General features: G+C 53.2%; 1 protein-coding gene across 3 annotated transcripts in view; it reads left to right on the top strand.

Moving 5' to 3' along the window:
* The window catches only part of CACNA1A (calcium voltage-gated channel subunit alpha1 A), a 309,344-nt gene that overhangs the window by 268,505 nt on the left and 18,806 nt on the right, over window positions 1-22,033 (top strand). The window contains exons 33-40 of one of the 3 annotated variants that reach the window (XM_025366937.1): window positions 1,752-1,757; window positions 8,280-8,396; window positions 8,730-8,795; window positions 9,282-9,397; window positions 12,013-12,163; window positions 13,618-13,745; window positions 16,620-16,716; window positions 19,404-19,509. In XM_025366937.1, coding sequence (XP_025222722.1) covers window positions 1,752-1,757; window positions 8,280-8,396; window positions 8,730-8,795; window positions 9,282-9,397; window positions 12,013-12,163; window positions 13,618-13,745; window positions 16,620-16,716; window positions 19,404-19,509 — 787 coding nt within the window. Of the gene's footprint in view, window positions 1-1,751; window positions 1,758-8,279; window positions 8,397-8,729; window positions 8,796-9,281; window positions 9,398-12,012; window positions 12,164-13,617; window positions 13,746-15,034; window positions 15,132-16,619; window positions 16,717-19,403; window positions 19,510-22,033 lie in introns of all 3 variants that reach the window. The other 2 variants (XM_025366939.1, XM_025366938.1) reach the window with 2 other exon arrangements.

Genomic DNA, 22,033 nt, shown 5'->3' with positions numbered 1-22,033 from the left:
GCTCACAAGAATCGCAGCCTTGCTCTGTGCCAGGGAACTGTGCTAAGTGGTTTACGTGGATTGGCTCAGGATAGAGGTCTCGGTCTCAGCTTGTAAGAGAATTCCCTCGGAGGGTTTAGCTGAAGGCACCCAAATGCAGAGATCACTGGTGGAAGGGAAGGGAAGGGGACCCACAAGGGTGGCAAGGTGCCCCGTGACCAGCCACCATAGGGAGCCGTTACCTGCCCAGGTGCTGAAGTGGGGAAGGAACCTGAGCAGGAGGCCAGGAGATGCCACCAAATGGGACCTGTCCTGTCAATGTGGAGGCACAGAGACCAGGACCAAAGCAGGTGGAGTGCAATAAGAGAGAAACACCCCAACCTTTCTCTCCCCTTGTCCCTTATCTCCTGCCAGAGCCTCCCATTGGCCAAGGTAAACCAGAAGGAAGCTGAATATGATGCTCAGAGCAGGCAGAGAGGTCAGGAGAATAGAACTGGGTGTGGTCGGGCCTGAGAAAGAGGGTATTGCCTCATTTCGCAGACAGGAAAACTGACCCTCAGCTGGGCACGGTGGCTCACGCCTGTGATCCCAGCACTTTGGGAGGCCGAAGCCAGTGGATCGCCTGAGGCCAGGAGTTCAGGACCAGCCTGGCCAACATGGTGAAACCCTGTCTCTACTAAAAATACAAAAATTAGCCGGGCGTGGCGGCAGGTGCCTGTAATCCCAGCTACTCAGGAGGAGTGAGGCAGGAGAATCACTTGATTCTCAGGAGGCAAGAGGTTGCAGTGAGCCAACATTGTGCCACTGCACTCCAGCCTGAGCAACAGAGTGAAACTCTGTCTCAAAAACAAAAAGAAAGAGAAAGAAAGAGAGAGAGAGAAGAAAGGAGAAAGAGAGAGAGAAAAGAAGGAAAAAAGAAAGGAAAGAAAGAAAAGAAAGAAAGAGAAAGAAAAGAAAGAGAGAGAAAGAAAGAAAAAAGAAAGAAAAAGAACGAAAGAAAAAGAGAGAAAGAAAGAAAGAAATCAACGTGAAGCGCTTGGCACAGAACCTACCAGGAAACCAGGAGTTTGAGAATGGTGGTTGTCATTATTATTGCTATTGTTGTTGTTATTGTGAATGGGTGTGTGTTAGCCAGCCCTGAATTATAATCAATTTGAGGGAAAGATAGTGGGTGGGTGTTTGGGTGCTTCTAGGACAATTAAGTCCCAACCTCGAGTAGGGAGAGGCATGTCCTGGTGGGCAAGGAGGTCTCAGTTGCCCCTTTCTGCCTCCCAGGTAAGCCCACTAATTCTGAGGCCAGGGCTTGGCCAGGCTGAGACAGGAAATGCCAGATTCTTGGGAGGGCAGGTCCCTGGGGTTTAGGGGGCAGAGGGCATGCGGCAGTACTAACCAGTGCTGCCTCAGCTGCCGCCCCCAAGTGGCTGGGGTGACGTGGGTTTGCCCTGTGTGCAATGGATAATGACTGTGTTTCTTGTCTTGTCTCTTTTCATGCCTGCTCTTAAAACTGTATATTGGCGCAACGCCGTCTGACAAACTCATCCAATCAAAATGCACTATGAAATTCATTTGTTCATCCATGACATGGTCTGTGTGTTCATACACCAATGACTTATCTCCCAACCCACCGCCACCACCACCCCCACTCCCCGCCCGGGAACCGAAACCCATTGGTTTTTTGGCACTGGTTACAAATCAACCTAAAAAATGCTGAACACGCCTCCCCAACTGCCCCCGCCCGCCCGCTCCCCCTCATCTTCAACATCTGCATCTAGAATCCGGTTGGTCTTACTTCTTTCTGAAGTCTAAATGCCTTACATTAACTGTGAACGCATCTCCTCGCATCGGCATTGCATGCCACACCCCGCCTCTCCAACGTGGGATGCCTGACGCTCTCCCCACCCCTCTGCTCCCCTCTGTCTGTCTGTCTGTCCTCCCGCCCCCAGCCCCTGTGCCTCCCACTTCCTGCAGACTCTGGCTGTTTTTTATCAGGTTCTGAATGGGGGTTTTCTGTTTTGGGTGGTTTGCATCTTTTGCAGAGAAAGGGATGGGTTTTCCCAGCGCAGCACCTCTGTCTCTCGCCCCATCCCGCACACACATCCTGTACACTCAGAGACAATGGAAGCAAATCCACTCCCAGCCACCTCTCACCTCTCCTGTCCCCCATTCAGCTCCATGGACCCCAGGCCCCAGGAAAACTGCCAACTGTCTCCTTGCTCCTCTAGCTCTCTCCATCCTGCTGTCCCCAAACCTCCATCTCAAGCCCACAAGATCTCTGGCCTTGACCAGCAGAGTCTTGACTCTCCAAGTCTGATAAAGGAGACGTGAAGGCCAGGCAGTGTGCAGGCAAAGATTCTCAGGCAGAGGAACTCAGAAGCGCCAGACTCGGATCTGGTAGCTTCATGTGGGGCCGGCCCGCTGAGGCCCTCTCCTGGAGCCTTGAACTGCACGTGCGCACACAGTCACACAGTCACTGCACACACACAGTCACTGTGCACACAGTCACTATGCACACAGTCACTGCACAGACACTGCACACACAGTCACTGCACACAAAGTCACTATGCACAGTCACTGCATACACACAGTCACTGCACACAGTCACCACACACACAGACACTGCACAGTCACTATACACACACTGTGCACACAGTCACTGCACACACAGTCACTGCACACAGAACTGCACACAGTCACTGCACAGTCACTGCACACAGACACTGCACACAGTCACTGTACACACAGTCACTGCACACACAGAGGCACTGCACAGTCACTGCACACAGTCATGGCACACAGACACTGCACACAGTCACTGCACACACACAATCACTATGCACACACAGACACTGCACACACAGTCACTGTGCACACACAGTCACTCTGCACATATGCGCACACACAGTCTCTGTGCGCACACAGTCATTGCACACACAGTCACCGCACACAGACACTGCACACACAGTCACTATGCACACACCACACACACAGTCACTGCGCACACAGTCACTATGCACACACAGTCACTGTGCACAGTCACCGCACACAGACACTGCACACAGTCACTATGCACACACCACACACGCAGTCACTATGCACAGTCACTGCGCACAGTCACTGCACACACAGTCACTGTGCACGCACAGATACTGCACACAGACAATGCACACAGTCACTATGCACACAGTCACTATGCACATAGTCACTGTGAACACAGTCACTATGCACACACCATCACTATGCACACACAGTCACTGCACACGGTCACTGTGCACACAGTCACTATGCATACACACTGTCACTGCACACAGTCACTGCACACACACTGCACACACAGTATGCACACATACATACACTGTACACCCAGTCACTATGCACACACAGTCACTGCATGCACAGTCACTATGCACACACACTGCAATCACTATACACACACAGTCAATATGCACACAGTCACTGCAGTCACACTGCACACACAGTCTATGCACCCACACACTGAACACACAGTCGCTATGCACACAGTCACTGTAGGCACAGTCACTATGCACAGTCACTGTGCACACACACAATCACTGTGCACACACACAGCCACTGCACACACAGTCACTGTGCAGTCTATGCACACACAGTCACTGCGCACACAGTCCCTGTGCAGTCTATGCACACACAGTCACTATGTATCCATACACTGCACACACAGTCTGTGCACCCTGAACCACACACTGAACACACAGTCACTATGCACACACAGTCACTGCATGTACAGACACCGCGCGTAGTCATGACCTCTTCTTTTTCTTGCTCATTCTCTAATTCTCTCTCTCTCACTTCTTTTTGTTTGTTTGTTTTTTAGGCAGAGTCTCGCTCTGTCACCCAGGCTGGCGTGCAGTGGCACAATCTCAGCTAACTGCAACCTCCGCCTCCCAGTTTCAAGTAATTATCATGCCTCGACCTCCTGAGTACCTGGGATTACAGGCATGTGCCACCACACCAGGCCACTTTTTGTATTTTTAGTAGAGACAGGATTTCACCATGTTTGGCCAGGCTGGTCTCGAACTCCTGACCTCAAGTGATCCACCCGTCTCAGCCTCCCAAAGTGTTGGGATTACAGGTGTGAGCCACTGCACCTGGCCTCTAATTCTCATTCACTGTCCCTGTTTCTGTGTCTCCCACACACAGTCATGCATGCATGCACACACACACACTGGCCCTCACTGCTACACCTACCCACCCTGTACCCCCACTCCAGTACATACTGCACACATCTCTCTCCCTCCCCCACTTCTCAGCCCCTTGCACACCCCGCGTTCTGTTAAATCTCAACTGCCTCTGCCCCTCCTCTACTCACCAATGAGGCCCTTAGAGGGACGCCCCAATGGCATCTTTGCCTTGGGATCCGTTTCCTGCTGGCAGTACACATGCACTCACCCACCAAACATTTAATGAGCCCCTATTTGGTGCCACAGATGAATTATGGGCCAAAACAGACACCATTACTGTCCCCTCTCACCACATACAGTCAGGTGGGGGAGGCAGGCATCGGTCAAATAACACCTTGACTCCACTTAAAATTATACCTGCACTGCGAGCTGAAGGACGAGCAACATTAACAAGGCAGACAGAGATGCACAGAGCATTCCAGGCCCAGGACAGCCTGGACGGAGCCTGTGGGGGGTCAGGATCTGCAAGCGAGGAGGTGTGGCTGATGCAAAGACAGCAGAGAAAGGCTGGCCTGGAGATAGCCAAAGAAGACAGCAGGGGACAGGACCCGGGGCTGGGGAGGGTGGGGCTATATTGTGGAATTTGAGCTTTCTCCTAAGCACCAGGAAAGGCCTGGGAGGATAGGAAGCAGGGGAGGCGTGAAAGGAGGTGTGACTAGACAAGCTCACTCTGGTTGCCAGGCAGGGAACAGCTTGACAGGAGGCTGGGCTGGAGGTGGGCACCAGGAATCACAGCAAGAGATGACAGTGGAGGAGAGAGTACAGCGGGATGGTGTCCCTCTCAGACGGATCTCTGCAGGACCCAGGGAAAGATCAGAACTGAACTGAGGGGATGAGGTGCCTGTGAGCAGTCGGGTCTGGCTTAAAACTGGGAGACAGGCTGGGCGTCGTGACTCAAGCCTCTAATCCCAGCACTTTGGGAGGCCGAGGCAGGAGGATCACCTGAGTTCAGGAGTTCGAGACCAGCCTGACCAACATGGTGAAACCCCATCTCTACTAAAAAATACAAAAATTAGCCAGGCGTGGTGGCAGGCACCTGTAATCCCAGCTCCTCGGGAGGCTGAGGCAGGAGAATCACTTAAACCCGGGAGGCAGAGGTTGCAGTGACCCAAGGTCGTGCCATTGCACTCCAGCCTGGGCAACAGAGTGAGACTCTGTCTTTAGGAAAAAAAAAAAAAAAAAACTGGGCAATAGAGGTGAGCGAGTGCCAGGAAAGGGCCCGGTTGGGGGAAGAGAATAGGTGTGGGCATAGCAAGTTTGAGGTGCCGTTAGGACAGCCTGAAATAAGTCAGATAGGCAGGTGTTGTGGGGGCTGGAGCTTGGAGCTGAGGTCTACAAGTAGTAGGACTTTTCTGGAGCCCTTAGGTGGGTGGTCTCCATATCCTTCTGAGCACTTGAGGGACACCTGAGCACAGCACTGGAAAAGACAAGACCCGTCCTCATGCCTTCCAGGGGCTGTGTCCCACCCCCGTCACATTCTAGCCAGGAAGTTCAGGGGAGGTGTTGAGGAGAGGAAGCTGCATCTCCCAGGCTGTGGATTGAAATGTGGAAGGCAGGAAGAGGGAACTTGTCAGAAGTTCTGGGGGCAGTGGAAAGACTTGGTACAGATGCAGGAAGAGGTGGAGGGTGGGTGAGGGCAGCCTAGTACCCTTCCCCCACTGCCCCAAACCCTTCCCGTCTCCACCCCTACCTTCCTCGTGTGTCTCCTCCCCGACTTGACTCCAAGAAGGGAAGCACGTTTTCTGCATGCATATCCCTGCCGGATCCCTGGCTTTTTTGCATGGTTGCAAGCTTCCCCTGCTCTCCCCTAAACCCCGCTCCTGAGGCTGCTTCCAGGGTCCGCCTGCCTTCGCATGCCTGGCCGAGTCCACATGTTATGATCCGCCCCATGAAAGGGATGGCTTGTACTCTGGGGTTGAAAGGGAGGGGGCTGGGGATACCTGAGCCATCAGCCCCATCCCCAGGTGGAGCTGGGTGGCCAGGCAGGGATGGGGGTCAGGGCAGCAGGGCACAGAGAGTGACTCTGTTAGCCAAGCTGGGTTTGGGGGCTTGTTAGAGGCACTGGAGACATTCTCACAGCAGTTGAGCCCAGCGTGGTCAGGGTAGGATCCCCCAGCCCCCTTCTCCATCCTAGAGGCCTAAGGACGCACTGATTGTGTCCCAGAGAGCATCCCAGACATTGCCAGCAAACCCAGAGGCCTGTTGCCAGCCTCAGAAATTCCTTGAACTCCAGTCCTTGCCTCTCAGCTCCCAGGCCAAAGCTAGCACAAGACACAGATCTGGCAGCCAGAAAGCCTTCTGGAAGCCACCAAGGAGGATGCCCTCGTAATTCGTCACCCAAACTAGGACACTTTTGAAACCGAGAGGGAGGCTGTGACTATATGGTCACCCTGTGCCATTTGGGGGGTGAAGGTTAGACCAAGTTAAATCTTGCTACGTGGCCTGTAGCAAATCCTACAAATCCCATAGAACAAGTCTCATTAAGCCCCTTCCTTAGTGTGGAGAGACCCTCTGCTCCTCCTGCCTTCACCCTGCTGGGTACTGGCCAGCGAAGGAGGGTTTCCATGTCTGCCTGAGGCTGGGGTCTCAAACTCAAATGCCTCTGGGGGCCAAGCAGACAGCAGTCAACCAGGAAAGCAAGTGCCATTTCTAGAACCTGCGGACCTTGGAAAACTGGAGAGCATGTGTGGCCTGCTTTCAGGGAGCAATCGCAGCAGGCCTGGGGTTGCCAGAAAGTCAGATTGGTGGGCAAAATCTCTTGATTTTTAAACAATGGCAATAATTTTTAATTAAAAACAAGGACAAATGAAAAAACACTGCTCAGGCGCAACACAACAGTTTTACTAGCTAGATTTGACCCACTCCTGACTTCGAGACTCCAACCCCCACCCCACCAAGGTCCCTTGAAGCCCCACAATGGCCACTTAACACTGGCAGTCCATGTTCACCATCTCCAGCTGGTCTCCTTCCTGACTCCCCAACTCTCTGGCCCCCTGGTTCTTCTAGCTTGGGTGGGAGGAGGCAGAGGCAGTGACTAGACAGGGGGTTTTTGAGCAGAGGCAGTGGCCACCCAGGGAGGTCCTGGGGGCAGGGATGGCCCCACCTCCCAGCCCCCAGCACCCGCCCCTTGGTGGGCCCGGGCTGATTTCTGAGCTCACCCACCCATGGGAGCTGAGTGCTTCCTGCTTCCTGCAGGCCTGGTCCCGTGCTACTCCACCCAGCCCCAGAAGCTGAGAAGCCATCCCTGAGAGGGGGGAAAAGGGCCCCAAATGCATCTTCTCCGACTCAGCGGGCAGCGAGGACTCACCCTGCAGCCGAACAGTCCCAGCTCCCTCCCGTCCTCCCCATTCCCGCTCGCCAAGGGGGTAAGAAAAGATGCTCTTCCGCTTCTCCCAATTGGCTCGAGCCGCTGCTCCTCTTGGCCGTGGGGTGAGGTCAGGGCGGGCAGGAGCGGGTGGGCAGCTCGGCAGGGCAGGGCAGGGCAGGGTGCCCGGTGAGTCCCGTGACAGATGCATTTCTGGCCCGGAGCGTAACATGCCCTCGAAACCCGCACATGTCCACCAGGCCTGAGCGTGCTGGCGACCTCCACCCCCACCCCCGCCCTGGTGTTTGTGCATCGTACACGTGTAATAGATTCCGCAACTTGACCGGCTTGTGTCCTTTCGTCTCAGTGCATTTGGTTGTTGGGAGAAACAAAAACCATCTCGATTTTTTTCCTGATTGGATGATTCGGATATATTTTCTTTTTCTTGTTCTTTTGTTATTTCTTCCCCATCCCTGTCCCTTTTTCCCTCTTCCTTTTTCTTTCATTTTCCCTGTTGTGGGTGGGGCTGGCAGGGAGGGCTTATGCTTTTGAGTTGATGCCTTTTCCTCCCTCCCACCCTCTCTCTCCCAACATTATTCCTTTTTCGAGTTTTTCCTCCGCATCATTGCATTAATAGTGCTTTCTCTCTCCCTCCTTATTTGGGGTCTGGCTTGCTTTTTTCCTGTTGGTTGGCTTCATGTAGGGGCCTCTGTGAGTGGTGACAGCTCTGAGCCCTTTGGGGTGGGTGGATGGTCACCCCTTTTCCTCCATCTCCCCAGAATAACTTCATCAACCTGAGCTTTCTCCGCCTCTTCCGAGCTGCCCGGCTCATCAAACTTCTCCGTCAGGGTTACACCATCCGCATTCTTCTCTGGACCTTTGTGCAGTCCTTCAAGGTGAGTCCTCGTCCCCACTGCTGGCCCAGGGCTGCGGGGGTGACCCCCTTGCTCTGGCTGAATGTAGAAGTCAGATTGGAAGTGCCTCTGTGATGTAGTCATGCAGAGAATCTGTTATCTCCAGGGCTCTTGTCTAACTTCCTGCCCCTGATGTGTCTTCAGAGCTGTAAGGGCCTCATTCTAGAGCCTCCAGAGATGCCCACCTGCCCTGGCAGGACTCTGGCACAGCATGTGGCCACCCAACCCAGTGGGGCAGAGCACTGGGACAAGGGAGGAAGACAGTGTGGTTGAGGGACCCTCAGCACTCTTCTTCATTGCCTTTTTTCCCACCAGGCCCTGCCTTATGTCTGTCTGCTGATCGCCATGCTCTTCTTCATCTATGCCATCATCGGGATGCAGGTGAGTGCCACACCCCTAAAGTTCCCAGAGCGTCCCAAGGCCCAAGGAGGGCAGCCATCCTTAGAAAGGGGTGGGTCAGGCCAGGCGCGGTGGCTCAAGCCTGTAATCCCAGCACTTTGGGAGGCCGAGACGGGCGGATCACGAGGTCAGGAGATCGAGACCATCCTGGCTGACACGGTGAAACCCCGTCTCTACTAAAAAATACAAAAACTTAGCCGGGTGAGGTGGCGGGCGCCTGTAGTCCCAGCTACTTGGGAGGCTGAGGCAGGAGAATGGCGTAAACCCAGGAGGTGGAGCTTGCAGTGAGCTGAGATCCGGCCACTGCACTCCAGCCTGGGCGACAGAACAAGACTCCGTCTCCAAAAAAAAAAAAGGGGGTGGGTCAGAGGAGACTGGTCCACAGAAGCAGCCATGGAGGTTGAGCTGGGTATCCCAGAAGCCACTGGAGGAATGGCAGCCCCTGGTCGTCACCCTCCAATTTCGCAGGTGTTTGGTAACATCGGCATTGACGTGGAGGACGAGGACAGTGATGAAGATGAGTTCCAAATCACTGAGCACAATAACTTCCGGACCTTCTTCCAGGCCCTCATGCTTCTCTTCCGGTGAGAAGGGGGCCTGCTCTGATAATTATGTTCCCGTGGGGTGGGGTGCGTCCTTCATTCTTCTGTTCCCATAGGGGATGTGCCCTCCTCTTCCAATGGAAGACGTGCCCTCCTCCTTCTCTTCTGGCAGAGGCGTGCCCTCACCCTTCTTTTCCGGTAGGGGGCGTGCCCTCCTCCTTCTCTTCCGGTAGGGGGCGAGCCCTCCTTTTCCGGTGTAGGGGTGGCCGGATGTGCTCTTATCCTTCTTTTCCCGTGAGGCTGGAAATGGGCGTTTAGGGGCCCAGGAATCCTAGCAGGGCAGAAGCGGAGGGGCCTGGGACATAATCATGAAGGTCATTTTCCAGGCATTATCTCTGAATCTTCCTGATTACCTTGTGAGGAAGGGATTCTTGGCACCCCTATCTGACGATGAGAAAATAGGCTTACAGACCATGAGGCTTGATTATTTGGTTCGTCATCTTGGCTGCACACAAAGTTCCTTCATTTGTTCAGTGGAGGTTTATTGAGCACCTACAGCATGCCAGGCACTGCTGAAAAACGAGAATGCACCAGGAAATAGAGAAAAGAGACATTTTAAGCACTTTGGGAGCTAACATCCCTATGGGGAAGATGAATAATCAGAAAACAAATTATAGAGAATGCTGGAAAAAGACAAATTTCAAGAATAAAGGGGAATAGGGCCGGGTGCAGTGACTCATGCCTGCAATCCTAGCATTTTGAGAGGCCAAGGTGGGAGGATCACTTTAGCCCAGGAGTTTGAGACCAGCCTGAGCAACATAGTGAGACCTCGTATCTACAAAAAAAAATTTTTTTAATTAACTGGGCATAGTGACACACACCTGTAGTCCCAGCTACTGGGGGGTCTGAGGCGGGAGGATTGCTCGAACCCAGGAGTTCCAGGCTACAGTAAGCTATGATTGTTCCACTGCACTCCAGCCTGGGCAACAGAGCGAGACTCTGTCTCTAAAAACAAAAATATATATTTTTAATTTTCAAAAAAGTTATAGTGGTGATAGTTGCATGATAACGTGAGTTTACTTAATGCCACTGAATTGTACACTTCAAAATGGTTAAGTTGATAAACTTCATGCTGTGTGTATTTTGCCACAGTAAAAAATATTAATAATAAATAATAATAATGTTTTTAATCTAACAACAGAGAAAGAATAGAGGGCCGGCAGGTTATGCCTCTCTGAAAGTGTGACATTTGAGAGAAATTGGCAAGGGAGGGAGCTAGTGGGTATATGGGGAAGGGCAGTCCAAGCCCAGGGGACTGCTTGTGTAAAGGCCCTGAGGCAGGAGTGTGGCTGGCATGTTTGAGGACTGTGAGGAGCCCAGCATACCTAGAACAGAGTGATCCAGGGAGAATATAGTATGAGACGACTGTCACCTGGATGGAGGGGAGCTTTTTTTGTTTTCATTTTTCTCTGAGACAGAGTTTCGCTCTCGTTGCCCAGGCTGGAGTGCAGTGGTGTGATCTCAGCTCAACGCAACCTGTGCCTCCCGGGTTCAAGCGATTCTCCTGCCTCAGCCTTCTAAGTAGCTGAGATTATAGGTTCCCATCACCACACCTGGCTAATTTTTGTATTTTCAGTAGAGACGAGGTTTCACCATGTTGGCCAGGCCGTTCTCGAATTCCTGACCTCAGGTGATCCGTGCACCCCAGCCTCCCAAAGTGCTGGGATTACAGGCCTAAACCACTGCGCCCAGCCTGAGGAGAGCTTTTTTTTTTTTTTTTTTTTTTTTTGAGATGGACTCTCCTTCTTTGTCACCCAGGCTGGAGCACAGTGGCACGATCTCAGCTCACTGTAACCTCCGCCTCCTGGGTTCAAGCGATTCTCCTGCCTCACCCTCCCAAGTAGCTGAGACTACAGGCGAGCACCACCACGCCCAGCAAAGTTTTTGTATTTTTAATAGAGACGGGGTTTCACCATGTTAGCCAGGATGTTCTCGATCTCCTGACCTCGTGATCCGCCCACCTCAGCCTCCCAAAGTGCTGGGATTACAGGCTTGAGCCTCTGCACCCGGCCAAGAGGGGAGCTTTTAAAACATACCAGTGACCAGCCTGAGCAATGCAGTGAGACCCTATCTCTACAAAAAAAAAGTTTAAAAATTAGCCAGGAGTGGTGGCATGTGTCTGTAGTCCCAGCTACTCAAGAGGCCGAGGTGGAGGATCGCCTGAGCCTGGGAAGTTGAGGTTGCAGTGAGCAGTGATTGTGCCGCTGTACTCCAGCCTGGGTAACAGAACAAGACCCTGTCAAAAAGGGTGGGGGGGAGCAGGGGATGGGAGGAGAAGGGGAGAGGGAGAGAGAAGGAAAAGAAAATAAAAAAACATACCAGTGTCCTCAAATCCCACTGTAGACCAATTGAATCCAAGTCTGCTGGAAAGAGGCACGGGCATTGGTATTTTTTCAAAGCTCTCTGTGGACATCAGTGCACAGTCAAGAATGTGAATTCCCTTCCCTCAGCTCCCAGTAAAAGGAGATGGTCCACCTGGGGCTTGCCTGGCCAGCTCCAGAGCCCAAGTGCTTGACGTGTGTGCGCCACCTCCCGGGGAGGCGCTGTTGCCCAGTCAGGGCTGGGTGCCCGAGTCTCTGATTTTTCCCTGTCCTCAGGAGTGCCACCGGGGAAGCTTGGCACAACATCATGCTTTCCTGCCTCAGTGGGAAGCCGTGTGATAAGAACTCTGGCATCCTGACTCGAGAGTGTGGCAACGAATTCGCTTATTTTTACTTCGTTTCCTTCATCTTCCTCTGCTCGTTTCTGGTGAGTCTGTGGACCCTGTGAGGGCCGGCTGGACTCCCTAAGCCTGGCTTCCTTTCAGGGGAGTGGCTTTCTCTAGAATGTGGCTGTGTAGAAGGCTAGTTCACTCCAAGGCTTCTCTGAACCAGCCTGGGATCAGGTGACCCTGAGCATCTCACACTCAACACTGTTGACATTTGGCGGTGGCTGATTCTTTGGGGTGGGGCCATGCCGTGCACTGTAGTGTATAGCAGCATACCTGTCTTCTCCCGACCAGATGCTAGCAACACACGCCACCCCTTCCTCCTGTTGTGACAACCAAAAATGTCTCCGGACATTGCCAAATGCCCCAGGGGGTGGGAGTGGGAGTGGGGGACAGAATTCCCCTATCTGAGACCCACTGAAACATTTCAGCTGGGCGTAGTGGCTGATGCCTGTAATCCCAACACTTTGGGAGGCCAAGGTGGGAGTGTCACTTGAGCCCAGGAGTACAAGAACAGCCTGGGCAGCGTGGTGTGAAACCCATCTCTTAAAAAAAAAAAAAATTGAATTAGCTGCACATGTGGTGCTGCACACCTGCAATCCCAGCTACTCAGGAGGCTGAGGTGGGAGGATCACTTGAGCTCTGGAAGTTGAGGCTGCAGTGAGCCATAATCATACCACTGCATTCCAGCCGGGGCGACAGAATGAGATCCTGTCTCAAAAAAAAAGATTGGTGGGAAAGAAATATCTCACTTTGGCCTTGTTGGGGACAGATGTGGGAGGAGTTGGGGTCAGGGTGGTTCTCTTGGTGTTAGTCCCCATTTCAGAAGCCTCCCCTCCTTCTCACTGACTCTGTTTCTTTCCATCATTCTTGGTCTTTGTCTCTGTGTGTTTTTTTTATTTTTTTCTTTGAAATGGAGTCTTGCTCCGTTGCCCAGGCTGAAGTGCAGTGGCGAGATCTCAGCTCACTGCAGCCTCCACTTCCCAGGTTCAAGCGATTCTTCAGTTTCAACCTCCCAAATAGTTGGGATTACAGGTGCACATGCCACCACACCCAGCTAATTTTTGTATTTTTAGTAGAGACAGGGTTTCACCATGTTGGCCAGGCTGGTCTCGAACTCCTGACCTTAAGTGATCCGCCCACCTCGGCCTCCCAAAGTGCTGGGATTATAGGCGTGAGCCACTGCGCCCGGCCAGTCTTTGTCTGTTTGTATCTCTCTCTCTCCATCTCTCTGTGTCTCTCTCTTCCTCTCTCCCATGTCTCCATTTGATCTCCCTCTCACTGGACCTCCTTGTGTGAGTGAGCATCACCTCTCTCCCCCGACCTCTTTCTGTGTGTCTCATTTCTTTTCCCCATCTTCTCTCTATCCCTCTCTCCATCTGGGTCTCTGTGTACATGTCTTTGGGTCTGTCTGTCTGTCTGTATCCTTCTCACTCACCCCTTCATTCCCTCGGTCTCTGCCTCCACTCTCTCTTGGTCCCCGGGATCCCCACAGATGCTGAATCTCTTTGTCGCCGTCATCATGGACAACTTCGAGTACCTCACCCGAGACTCCTCCATCCTGGGTCCCCACCACCTGGATGAGTACGTGCGTGTCTGGGCCGAGTATGACCCCGCAGCTTGGTAAGAATTCAGCCCGAATCCTCCAGCCACAATACTCGCCTCTCCCTGGAACTGGAACGCAGGTTAGGTCAGGCCCTAGACCCTGGAGCACTGAGCTCCTGGGGTCCTAGCAGGATCTCACAGGTTCCGTCAGGAGAGAAGATATAAGAATCATCGCCCTTGCATACCCCACATTAAACGTGTAGGGTGCCGACCCTGCCCAGACCCTGGACTTTCTGGGAAATGAGGGAGGACGTCAACCATGAGGTGTCCTGAAGAGCCCTCTCCTCCTACGAGTCTCTCCTGTCTCTCACTGCGAAGTCTCCAGATGGTGAGGACGCATTAGCCAGGCTCCAGGGAGAAAACCAACAGCGTCCCAGCCTCAGTTCTCTTGAGAGTGTGGGGAGGAGGGCTGGCTTACCCTTGGCAGACAGGATTAGCAGCAACATCAGAGTGGCAGAACTCAGCTCCCACTGGGACCTGTGAACCTTGGAGTGAGAGGACATACAGGCCAGGGGAGGACACAGAGCCTCAGGGGCCCTTGAATCTTTGTGGCCACAGAGGGAGCGGGTGCTCCCAGCTGGGTAGACACCAGAGGGGTCCCTCTCCACTGACGGGCAATGGTTTCGGGGGTAGGTGCCACCTTGTGCGCGTGTTTTGAGTGCTCACCCAACAGCAAGCCTTGACGCTCGCTCAGGCTTTATCCGAATACCTGGAGCCCACCAGCCACTGAGGATTTAGTTCAGCCTGGGCTTGGGGCCTGAAGAAGCATTACTGGGGTGCCCTCAGCAGCCTAAGCCCCGTCTTCCTCTGGCTTCAGCACCAGAGAGGAGGCTCCCCATGAGGAAGCTGGGCAGGAGGTGGTCTTGGCTGTTCCCATAGCCTCAAACAAGTCTTCCATGAGACCAAGAGGCTGTGGAGAGCCATGGGTCTGGGGCTGGGCTTTGGCTGGTTCCTAACTCTTCTTCTTTTGATTTTAGGTCACAGCAGTTGGATGCTGTCCCCAAGTCCTCTATTCCACAAGCCCCCCCACCCCTGTAGCCCATGTAGATTGTGGAGGAGGCAGATGCAGAGAGAACCCCAGGGGAGGTGCCCTGCAGTCTAGAACTCCTGGCACACCCCGACTGAAATCCTCCACCCCTGGGTCTCCCCAGTGTCTGGGAATATACTGGGGACCTTCACGTGTCCCAAGTCTCTCCCACTCCTTCAAGCCAGGGAGACCCCAGCCTCGGGCATCATGACCTCGCCGTGTGCCCAGGGAGCCCGTGTGAACCCACTGCCTGCACTAACCCCCTTTCTTCTCCTTTCAGCGGTCGGATTCATTATAAGGATATGTACAGTTTATTGCGAGTAATATCTCCCCCTCTCGGCTTAGGCAAGAAATGTCCTCATAGGGTTGCTTGCAAGGTTTGACTTCCACTAAAACCTGCTAGCATCCATGGAATGAGTGTGGCTTGGGGTTCTTCAATATATATATTTCATATATATATATATATATCTATATATCTCTAAAAAACAGAGCCATCTCTCTCTCTTGCATTAAACTAGAAAACTCTCTTAGCCAACAGAATGCAGTCATGTAGACTCGATAAAGCATGGAACATATTTCCTCCTTCCCTTCAGCCTTCAGCCATCTTTGCTTGCTCTTAGCTGAAGCTGCCCATCCTGGGGTCTCCACGGCACCCCGAATCAGACACATCCCCTGGGGGATTGTAACTTTGCATTTCTCCCCCAACCATCACCTCCACTCTCTCCCCCTCCACCCCTCACCTCTCAAAGCCCCTAGCCCTCCTCCCCTCCCTGGCACTGGCCCCTCCTCCCCACCTAGGCCCCCTCAGAGACCAGCCTCAGCCAAACCAGAGAATGTGACCCAACTTTAGAAATGACAGTGATGGCCGGGCGCGGTGGCTCATGCCTGTAATCTCAGCACTTTGGGAGGCCAAAGCTGGAGGATCGCTTGAGCCCAGGAGTTTGAGACCAGCCTGGGCAACATAGCAAGAACCCCCTTCTCAGGCCGGGCGCGGTGGCTCAAGCCTGTAATCCCAGCACTTTGGGAGGCCGAGATGGGCGGATCACGAGGTCAGGAGATCGAGACCATCCTGGCTAACACGGTGAAACCCCGTCTCTACTAAGAAATACAAAAAATAGCCGGGCGAGGTGGCGGGCGCCTGTAGTCCCAGCTACTCGGGAGGCTGAGGCCGGAGAATGGCGTGAACCCGGGAGGCGGAGCTTGCAGTGAGCTGAGATCCGGCCACTGCACTCCAGCCTGGGCTACAGAGCGAGACTCCGTCTCAAAAAAAAAAAAAAAAAAAAAAAAAAAGAACCCCCTTCTCTATAAAAAATTAGCCGGGCATTGTGGCACATGCCTGTAGTCCCAGCTACTTGGGAGGCTGAGGCAGAAGGATTGCTTGAGCCCAGGAGGTGGAGGCTGCAGTGAACTATGATCACATCACTGCACTCCAACCCAGGCGACAGAGAGAGACCCTGTCTCTTTAAAAAAAATTAAAAAAAAAAAAAGGCAATGAACAAAAGCATGGCTCTAAGTCTTCCGAAGTGAGAATCCCCCACTCCCCTCTGCATCCCTCCAGAACTGTAGCTCAGAGCCCAAGCTGAATCTGACTTTTCTCTTTTCTCTCTCTCTCCCTGCTCCCGAGCAGTGAAGTAATCTTTTTTTAATGACCTTTTCTTCCATTTTTTTTCCTCCTCTTTTCCATTGATTTGAAATACCTATTTTATCATTCTCTGCATCTTTCTCTCTCTATTTTTTCGGCTCGTGTGGATTTCTGTTTTCTTCTGTTCCTCCCCACCCCTCTTCCTTTGGTTCTCTGTTCCCATTCCCCCCCCCCTTTTTTTTTTTTTTTTTTTTTTTTTTTTTTTCGTTTTCGGTGCTGCCAGGGGCCGCATGCCTTACCTGGACATGTATCAGATGCTGAGACACATGTCTCCGCCCCTGGGTCTGGGGAAGAAGTGTCCGGCCAGAGTGGCTTACAAGGTAGACTACCCTTGCCGACCACCAATGTCCGGGCACTGGGTTTTTTTTTCTTCTTCTTCTTCTTTTTTTTAGTGCTGACCAGAAACACCCGGCCGACTCTCTTTTTCCAACGTTTCTCTTCTTTTTTGTTTTTGATTCTTTTTTTTCTTTTCTCGAGTAAACTGATCATGATCATCCCTTGATTCTAAGCAGCACACTGTGTCCGTCCTTTCTGATGAGTGTCTTCGTGTTTTGAGACTCCATTATGGCCGACACGCTGGGGGGAGGGGGAGGGGAGCGCCCAGGTCCCCTTGCACCTGGTCTCCCAGGTACCAAATTGGAAACAAACACGCTTCTTCGGGAAGTCAAAACCCACGCCTCCCACTTTTGCCCACCCAGAGCGGCCCCCATGCCCAGGCTGGGGCAGGCGCCTTGCAGAAAGGGGCTTTAGCCCCCAAAAGCAGGGGAAGTCCTGGTCCCATCTTTTGTGCCTCTAGCCCCCAGGTCCCCGCCCCTGCCACGCATACCTGAAGCTGATCTCTGACCTAGGGCCTTGGGGGATTCGAGACCTTCCAAGAAGCACCAAGAACCTCTCTTCCCCTTCCTTCCCTCCCCTGGAGTTTTGTCCCCAGCCCCTGTCCCTAATCCCCCCCAAGACACCCCAACATGCCTCTCCATTGTTCCAGAGTGGGCAGGCGGCCGCAGCTGGACCCCTGGACGGTGGCACACTGATGCAGGCCATGCACGCTGCCTTGGCGGGGCCTGGGGCGGGCAGGCACCATGGCCGACGGGGGGTGGTGCATGCTGGCTGAGAGAGCAAGCGTCCTGCCGCCAAGCGGCTGGGCCGGGCCACCCCTCCAGATCCCTGTCCTGGAATCTCCCTTGGCGCCCAAGGACAGATGTTCTGTTCCCTCCACTCATCCACAAGAAGTTCAGCGATGACCCCTAAAGATTCTCCCCGCCCAAAAAATATTACCCCATCATCCTATTCTCCCATCCACCTTGATCTTCCCTGTGTCCCCATCCATCAATGCTATTTGTACCCGCCCCATGTTGCCACCTCCTCACCTCATTCCTTTCCTTCCTCTGTGTACCCCTCCTCACCTAACCTATATGTCTCCCCTCACTTCTCAATCAAAGCCGGGGACAAGGTTGTCCCAGCAGCATCTCAGACAATGAGCCTGTCCTGGCACCTGTCGCTCCGCCCCCCCCCCCCCCCCATACACACAGTTTTCCTCAAGTCGCTTCTCTCAGTCTCTGCTTAGATGAATGTGTGCGCATGTGCAAGAGAGGGACAGAAAGCCCTTCCTGTCCCGGTCTTTGTGCAGGCCACCATGGGTCCATAAGACAACTTTGTGCAAATTTGAAAAAGGCGCCCTTTCCACAGAACATGTCTGTTGGAAAATTGTTGCAATTCACCAATGTGGTGAGAACAAGACACTTTTTTTCTATCAGCTGAGAAGCTGTTATATTTAATACACAAATCAGGGGCTGGGTGTGGTGGCTCATGCCTGTAATCCTAGTGCTTTGGGAGGCTGAAATGGGAGGGTCACTTGAGCCCAGTTCACGATTAGCCTGGGCAACATAGCAAGACCCCATCTCTACAAAAAGAAAAAATATTTTAATAAATAAATAAGTACATACATCTATCATTTCCAAGACAGGAGCCCTTTGTGCAGTATACAACCTGCACAACTGTGCACAGTGGCCCAGTCTGTGTGTGTTTCTCTATTTCCCACCTCCTTCCCCACCCTGCCCCCAGTGTCCCCTCTACTGTCCTGCTCTGGATTTACCATACCCCTCCCCATCTTCAGCCCTGTGTTTCCAGCCCACATGTGTCTGAATCACCACCCAAGTCACCCTCACCCCCCTTCTCTGTGCCACCTCAGCCTGGGCTGGTGCACACCAGCCCAGCATCCTCTCCCATGCCACCAAGCATGGTGGACAGAGCCCCTGCCTGGGACATGGGGAATCTTTTCTTCCCTGGGCTGGAAGGGAATGCCCCTCACCCCTTCCCCCTGCCACTGCACAGAGAGCCAAGATCCGGACATGTCCCTGAGATACACTTCCCACGGAGCTATGAATGAGTCTCGAGATTCCGTCTGCATGCACCCCTGTCTGTGCTGTTCTGTGTCACAGCCTTGCTGCATGCCTGCGAGGGGCCTGCCCCGTCGGTGGGGGGCTGCCTGCCTGCTGCTTCTCAGAGGAATGATGTGGTCTGTGCCCATCTGGTCTGTCCTGATCTGGGCCAAGCCAGGGGTTGGGGGTGGGGAGCCGGCGGCGCCCCCCACCAGCGGCTGTGGTTCTGGCTCCCTCAGCCTTGGCTGTTGCACGTGCTGCTCAAATCCAGCTTGTGCTCTTTTTCTTTGGGGTCAGACCGAAACAGGGCCGTCCAGAAGAACTCTGGGGCGGGGCGGGGGTGGGACAAGGATTGAGGCTAACCCTGGAAATGCCAGCTCTCAGGTCAAGCAGGTGGGGGGAAAAAGGAGAGGGCAGGGGACCAGAAATACAGGAGAGCCTTTTGTGCCCTCCCCACGGGCCACCAAGAGAAACAGAGTACTGGGACAGGTAACCTGAGTAAGGGTCACCTCAGCCACTGCAGCCTTCAGAGTTCTTCCTGAGACTCCCTGGGTAGGGGTGGGCGTGGCTCACGGGAGACCCAGGAGAGATGCCTGGGAATGACTGCGATTGCCTTGGGTTTTCTGTAGCGGCTTCTGCGGATGGACCTGCCCGTCGCAGATGACAACACCGTCCACTTCAATTCCACCCTCATGGCTCTGATCCGCACAGCCCTGGACATCAAGATTGCCAAGGGTAAGGAAGGGACAGGGGCGGGTGCAGACAGGCGGGACAGGGTGGAACTGGGGATCTCCCTCCCTGCCCCAAACTAGAGGAGCTGCTGTCACCGCCCGGATTTTCATTCACTCTTCCATTCAATCGTTCCACAGCGTTTTTTGGGGTTTTGGGTTTGGTTTTTTTTTTTTTTTTTTTTTTTTTTTTGGAGACAGAATCTTGCTCTGTTGCCCAGGCTGCAATGCAGTGACATGATTGCAAGTCACTGCAACCTTGACCTCCCAGGCTCAAGTGATCCTTCCACCTCAGCCTCCCCAGTAGCTGGGGCTACAGGCACACACCACCACACTCAGCTAATTTTTTTTTTTTTTTTTTTTTTGGTGACGGTTTCCCTCTGTCACCCAGGCTGAAGTGCAATGGTGCCATCTTGGCTGGTTGCTACCTCCACCTCCTGGGTTCAAGTGATTCTCCTGCCTCAGCCTCCCAAGTAGCTGGGATTATAGGTACATACCACCACACCCAGCTAATTTTTTATATTTTGGGTAGAGACAGGGTTTCACCATGTTGGCCAGGCTGGTCTCGAACTCCTGACCTCAAGTGATCCACCTGCCTCGACCTCCCAAAGTGCTGGATGACAGGCGTAAGCCACTGTGCCCAGCCTGATTTTTTTTTTTTTTTTTTTTTTTTTTTGAGACGGAGTTTCGCTCTGTTGCCCAGGCTGGAGTGCAGTGGTGCGATCTCGGCTCACTGCAAACTCCGCCTCCCGGGTTCACGCCATTCTCCTACCTCAGCCTCCCAAGTAGCTGGGACTACAGGCGCCTGCCACCATGCCCGGCTAATTTTTTGTATTTTTAGTAGAGACAGGGTTTCACCATGTTAGCCAGGATGGTCTCGATCTTCTGACCCCGTGATCCGCCCGTCTCGACCTCGCAAAGTGCTGGATGACAGGGATGAGCCACTGTGCCCAACCTAATCTTTTATATTTTTTATAGAGATGAGGTTTCATCAGGTTGCCCAGGCTGGTCTCAAACTCCTGGGCTTAAGCAGTGCTCCCACCTCGGTCTCCCAAAATGTTGGTATTACAGGCATGAGTCACCACACCTGGCCCATTTGCAGATATTTAGTGCACCCCTTCAATGTGCCAGAGACTCGTCCAAGCATGGGGAACCCAGCAGCTTACTCTTTAGGTGGACGGGGAGGCCGCCACTGAGGAGGTGAGGCAGTGTCTCGTGGATCCCTGGGGGGAAGGTGCTCCAGACAGAAGGACTGGCAAAGGCCCTGACAGGGGGGTGAACAGGGGACACCAGGGGTATTGAACTGACTCACCTTCTGAGTGAGGGCGTGCCACGCAGGTTCACAACAGAGGAGGAGCCTGACCCAACTCACATTTGAACAGGTTCCCTCCGGCCACTGAGGGGATGAGAGAGTGGAAGGAGGCCAGGGTCGGGGCTGCTGATATCATCCGAGTGGAGACAGGACAGTAGCTTAGAACTAGGGGTAGGCCGGGCATGGTGGTTCACGCCTGTAATCTCAGCACTTTGGGAGGCCAAGGTGGGTGGATCAGTTGAGGTCAGGATCACCAGCCTGGCCAATATGGTGAAACCCCCGTCTCTACTAAAAATACAAAATTTAGCCAGATCTGGTGGTGGGTACTGTAGTCCCAGCTACTCGGGAGGCTGAGACAGAAGAATCGATTGAACCTGGGAGGCGGAGGTTGCAGTGAGCCTAGATCACCCCACTGCACTACAGCCTGGGAGACACAGCAAGACTCTGTCTCAAAAATAAAATTAAATTAATTAACTGGACATGGTGGCATATGCCTGTGGTCCCAGCTACTCAGGAGACAGAGATGAGAGGATTGCTTGAAGCCAGGAGTTTGAGGCTGCAGTGAGTCATGATTGCACCACTGCCCTCCAGCCTGGGTGACAGAACGAGATCCTGGCTCAAAACAAAAAAGAAAAAGAAAAAGAAAAAAAAATTTAAGCTGAGAAGGGGCTGGGCGCGGTGACTTACACCTGTAATCCCAGGACTTTGGGAGGCCAAGGTGGGTGGATCACGAGGTCAGGAGTTCAAGACCAGCCTAGCCAACATGGTGAAACCACATCTCTACCAAAAATATAAAAATTCCGGGTGTCATGGTGGGCACCTGTAACCCCAGCTACTCTGAAGGCTGAGGCAGGAGAATCACTTGAACCCGGGAGACAGAGGTTGCAGTGAGCCGAGATCACATCATTGCACTTTAGCCTGGGCGACAGACCAAGACTCTGTCTCAAATAAATAAATAAATAAATAGAACTGAGAGATTCCCCCAAAGACCTAGCTCAGGGCTCACTCTCCATCATTAGGGGGAAAGAAGAAGGGGAGGCCAGGGAGGCGGGCAGAGACCAGGGCAGTGTGAGCTCCTGGAGGCAGTTTCTATGCTTAGAAGGGCGGCTTCAGGAGGAAGGGGACCAGCCACGTCAGACACTGCCCAGAGGCCAAGGATAATGAGGATCGCAAGTGACTGGTCATTATGGTCACTTTGACCAGGGCAGCTTTGGCGGAG

The sequence above is a fragment of the Theropithecus gelada genome, chromosome 19, assembly GCF_003255815.1.
Source record: "Theropithecus gelada isolate Dixy chromosome 19, Tgel_1.0, whole genome shotgun sequence".
NCBI classification, from domain to species: domain Eukaryota; kingdom Metazoa; phylum Chordata; class Mammalia; order Primates; family Cercopithecidae; genus Theropithecus; species Theropithecus gelada.
The sequence above is the reverse complement of the archived record's forward strand: the minus strand, read 5'-3'. Positions and strand labels throughout refer to the sequence as shown.